The sequence below is a fragment of the Dipodomys ordii genome, unplaced genomic scaffold (assembly GCF_000151885.1).
Source record: "Dipodomys ordii isolate 6190 unplaced genomic scaffold, Dord_2.0 Scaffold14132, whole genome shotgun sequence".
Classification (NCBI taxonomy): domain Eukaryota; kingdom Metazoa; phylum Chordata; class Mammalia; order Rodentia; family Heteromyidae; genus Dipodomys; species Dipodomys ordii.
Window position 1 is genome coordinate 1 of NW_012281344.1, and position 5,229 is coordinate 5,229.

Genomic DNA, 5,229 nt, shown 5'->3' on the forward strand with positions numbered 1-5,229 from the left:
AGGATTACAGGCTTGAGCCACCAGCGCCCAGCTTTATCCAGTTATCTTAATCCATCAAGAGTTCTGCAGCAATTGAAGAACTAAAAATCCAAACAGTAACAACAGAAGTCTCTGATTCTATGGTCTATACCTGCTTAGCTCCTGTCCTTGCAGATGAAGTGGATGCTGCTGGTAATGGCCAAAGACTTCAAATACAATAGGCTTGGTTTTGATATAATCCACAAATGACTCAGTGACTTCCACTGCAATCTAATGAGAAATAATGCCAAATGAGATTATGGAAAGATTTATTACAAAAAAAGTTCCTACTTTGCTTTTGTCAGAACTTTAGCACTTTTAAAAAAGTTGTTTTTTTTTTTTAAATTCTAAAGGTGATTTTCAGAGGGGTTACAGTTACATCAGTCATGTAAAGAGTACTTTTTATGTTGTTGTTGGTTGTTGGTTGTGGGGTTTGAACTCAGGGCCTGGGCGTGGTCCCTGAGCTCTTCAGCTCAAGGCTAGTGCTCAACCACTTTGAACCACAGCACCACTTCCCATTTTCTGTTGGTTAACTGGAGATAAGTCTCATGGCTGTTCCTGCCCAGGCTGGCTTTGAACAGCAATCCTTAGATCTTAGCCTCTTGAGTAGCTATGATTACAGGTGTGAGCTACTGGTGCCTGGTGAGAGTTCATTTCTTTTTAGACAATGTCATCCCTTCTCTGATGCTCTCTCTCAGTTAACTTTAGCACCCTTACACATCCTGTCTGTAGTGAGTGTTGTTACATAGTCCTCTTGCACCAAAGGATGAGCTCTCCTTTTCATTCTACAACTCTCTTCCCCACTGGGATAGTGTGGAGATGGAACCCAGGACCTCACACTTGCTAGGCAAGCATTCTACTACTAGAGCTAGTAAGTCCCTAGCTATCCCCCTCCTGTTATTGCAGTATTGAGGTTTGAACTCAGGACCTTCTGCTTACTAAGCTGGTATTCTACCATTTGAGTCATGCCTCTATCTCAGCTTTCTTCTGGTTATTTTTTGGAGATGTAATGTCACCAACTTTTCTGCCTGGACTGGCCTTCAACCTCAATTCTTCAGATCTCCTGAACAGCTAGGATTATAAATCAACATTGCTTGTTCCCACTCCCTGCCTTTTTTTGTTGTTGGTCTTGGGCCTTGAACTCAGGGCCTAAGTGTTTATCCCTGAGCTCCTTCACTCATGGCTAGTGCTCTACCACTTTGAGCCACAGCACCACTTCCAGTTTTCTAGTGGTTAAATGAAGATCAGAGTCTCACAGACTTTCCAGCCCGGGCTGGATTTGAACCAAGATCCTCAGATCTCAGCCTCTTGGGTAAATAGGATTACAGGCATGAGACACAAGTGCCTGTCTCCCTTTTGTTTTGATTTTGGTTTTGAGATAGGGTCTGGGTAACTTTGCTCAAGCTGGCAGAGAACTCAAGAACCCCCTGCCTCCACCTCCCAGACAACTGGGATAACACCATGCCCAACGCGCTTCTCATTCTAAAGTAACGTTACTAGGCTTCAGGCCTTCAAAACTGCCCACAATGTGCCCCCATTGACTCAGCCCTGCTGCCTTTCACACACAGTTTCAGTGCAGCTGAACTTGCCTGCTGCTCTTCTGCCTGCTTTTTTCTTTTCTTGTACTCCAACCCTGCCAGAGGCCCTCCCATATCTCCATGCATCTAAGTCATTCCTATACTAAATGCCCATCTCAAATAGTAGTAACAATAAGAAAAGTAGCCAGGTGCTGGTGGCTCACACCTGTAAACTTAGCTACTCAGAAAGCTGAGATCTAGGGGCTGGGAAGATGACTGAGTGGTAGAGTGCTTACCTTGCATGCATGAGGCCCTGGTTCGATTTCTCAGCACCACACAAGCAAAAAGAAAAAAGCCGGAAGTGGTGCTGTTGCTCAAGTGGTAGAGCGCTAGCCTTGAGCTGAAGAGCTGATGGACAGCACCCAGGCCCAGAGTTCAGGCCCCACAACCGGACCAAAAAAAAAAAAAAGAAAAAAAAAAGAAAGCTGAGATCTGAGTACTGAGGTTCAAAGCCAGTCTGGGCAGAAGAGTCCATTAACTCTTAGGTCCAGTTAACTACCACAAAGCCACAAGTGGAGCTGTGTGGCTCAAGTGGTAGAGGGCTAGTCTCAAGCTAAAAAGCTCAGGGACAGTGATCAGGCCCTGAGTTCAAGCCCCAGGACTGTCACAAAAACAAACAAACAAAAAAACAGAAAGGGAAAAAAAAGTATTGAGTGTAGAGTGTCAGGTATAATGCCAAGTTTGACACATTTTTTATTATTATTCTATATCCTTCAGAAAACTGACCTTTCTCCACCCAACCACCCCCAACCAGCTAAAAAATTAATTATCTCTCCATATGAAAATAATTTCTCTTTCTCCACTCCCACTGCATCCTGAATGTTTTTCTCATGTTTTCCATGTTATATCTCTCTTATCATAATTCTAAGCACCTTGGGGGGCACCCAAGGTACAGCTGCATCCCCAAACATGTCGAGCACGCCTTGTGCACAACTGCTGATGAATATTTATTAGATTCATGCATGTTCACATTATACAAATACCAAGAGTGAGAGGTGATTTCATGAGAAGTGGGGACCCTGGACTCAAGGGCCACATTTCTCTGTGTTTAAATGGATCTCTACCTTGTCCCTAGCTTGGCTGCCCTCTGAGTGACGTTAGTTACTCACTGCCTCCGTTACCTCAGCAATAATATAAGGATCATTAGAGTCTATGGTGTGAGGGAAGCATTAAATGCAAAGAAAAATTTCCAATTAAATCCATCAACATTAGCCATTGTAACAAACGTGGAGAATTTTTTTTTCTTTCTTTCTTTTTTTTTTTTTTTTTGGGTCTGGTTGTGGAGCCTAAACTCTGGGCCTGGGTGCTGTCCCTCAGCTCTTCAGCTCAAGGCTAGTGCTCTACCACTTGAGCCACAGCACCACTTCCTTTTTTCTTTTTTGCTTATGTGGTGCTGAGGAATCGAACTCAGGGCCTCATGCATGCAAGGCAAGCGCTCTACCACTGAGCCACCTTCCTAGACCACGTGGTGAATTTTCCGAATTGAGTTTTAGTGAAATTTTATCTTAGAGACAAAGACAGCTGTAAGGGCATTCCTCACAGCATTAGCTCCAAGGAAAACAGACTGGAATTTAAGTTGGCTATAAAAGGTATTTAATAAGTTCTGCTTTATTTGCATTCAAAATAACATAATTATCCTAGATTTAAATGACAGCATATTAACTTTAACAAAAGTGATAGTAAACATGTTTTATTTTTCTAGGGCCAAAGCATTAAAACAATGCATTCATACATTCAAAGTGATGGAAGATTTCATTCCTGGGCCAGCTGTGCACCACTGTAATTCAGCGTCTGCTGCGGATGACCTCACCACCCAGGCACGAGCCCCTCCCTCCATTGTCTTCTCCACTAGCTCCCTCCCGCACAAGGCAGCTGGGCCTCGCTATCTTTCCTCCGCCAAGAAAGCCAAACTACCACAAACCCCAATGTGTCTGACAAAAACGTCCAGGTTACTCACATTCTGCACATGATAAAAGCCCAGGGGACTTCCTCTGCCATTGTTCTTGAGGGGTTCAGTGGAGAATGCTTCATCATGGCGATGCAAAAAACTTAATAAAAAGGTAAGACAAGCTGGATTACATGTTTTCATTTGGATTCTGTTACGAGAGCCTGCCTTGCATCCAGTGGTAAGAAGCATCCCACTTAAGCAGGTTTTTTTTTTTTTTTTTTTTTGCCAGTTCTGGGGCTTGAACTCTGGGCCTTAACACTGTCCCTGAGAGCCTCTTTTGCTCAAGGCTGGTACTCTACCACTTGAGCCAGAGTGCCACTTCTGGCCTTTTCTGTGTATGTGGTACTGAGGAATCGAACCCAGGGCTTCATGCATGCTAGGCAAGCACTCTGCCACTAAGCCATATTCTCATGTGGCTCTCATGTTTTTCATCTTTCTTTCCTAAGAGCATTCCCATCACTTACATGTAAAGCACTCTAGAGCCCAAATGACATCTCAGTTAACAGCTAGCTAGGCAGGCAGAACAAAGGAGGGGCTTACTTGAATTGACAGAAGATGTCTGCATACTCTGGGAGGATCCCACTGGCCTGTAACACTGTGACTCGGAAAGTGAAGGCACTACCCAGTTTCAGGTGGTTGCCAATCTCTTCAGAAAACCCTTCCATTACCATCTTTCCATCCAGTAAACTGCCTGACTTCAAATCTAAAGAGGGTCAGATGAACATACATTTGGTTTGAAGAATGGAAAAAAGGTGGTGTCGGGCATTCTCCCCATTCCTAGTTGAAGAAAGCAAATTACATCCCTTGACAGTTTCTTCCTCCCCCTCTTTGAGAATGTTCCCGATAGCAGTCATCTCTGTTACTCACCCAAGTCATTCATTCGACTGATTTCTTCTGGAGGAGTGATGACTTCTGAACTCTGACCCTGTCCTTCTACAATCCTTAGCTCCTCCAAGGACAGACCTGAACGCGTCATTGCAACTGAAGAAAAGTCACTCTGGAAGTGAGGCAGAGGTAGGTTTAGAAGGAAGCAGTATAAATGCGCCCCCCCACACACACCATTTCCTTGTTTATTTCCCTAACAAATAAGTGACTAGAAGATGATGTGGATTAAAGAGCTGTCTGGGAAAAGGCAGCATGCAAACATGCACACATTGGATTTGTACTGGTATGTCCTGTACCTTACTCAACAACTCTGGGCTTACCAGCATCCTGCTTAGAGCTCTAGGCAGGGAAACTGGCTTCCAATGCAAAAACTTCCTCACACACCCATCTACTTCTCTCCCTTTCCTCATGGCCCTCCTTCCTAAAGATTTCTCACCTCATTAAAGTATTCATTATCAAAAGATATTTTAGCCGTCCCTGACTGTCGAATTCCAGAGCCATAATCAGGAGCTTCTTCATCCGCTAAGTAGAAAAAAACCCAGCGCACATTAAATGACAGTATACATGTGAGGAGAGGATTACAGAATATAAACAGGAAAGTCCTTTTACATAAAAACAATTACAATGGCTACAAACACCTCTGTTCATGTACATTTATCATCTTCTTAGCTTAAAGAGAACTGTTTAGAACTTTACAACTTTGGTGGGGGGGAGGATGGGAAGGGATGGGAAGGGGAAACAAAGGAGGAGGCTACAATGCTTGATAAGAAATGTACTCATTATCTTGCCCATGTAATTGTA

The 5,229-nt window shown here is 43.7% G+C and overlaps 1 protein-coding gene across 1 annotated transcript; it reads right to left on the reverse strand.

Moving 5' to 3' along the window:
• Positions 1-130: 130 nt before the first annotated feature.
• Positions 131-4,946, reverse strand: LOC106002571 (kinesin-like protein KIF1B; the record flags this gene model as incomplete). The annotated part of the gene is made up of 5 exons (XM_013037427.1): positions 4,865-4,946; positions 4,411-4,540; positions 4,084-4,246; positions 3,553-3,643; positions 131-249 (listed from the first exon to the last, which is right to left on the reverse strand). Coding segments are annotated over exons 2-5 (482 nt in total), but the record flags the coding sequence as incomplete, so codon positions are not given.
• Between the last annotated feature and the right edge of the window lie 283 nt (positions 4,947-5,229).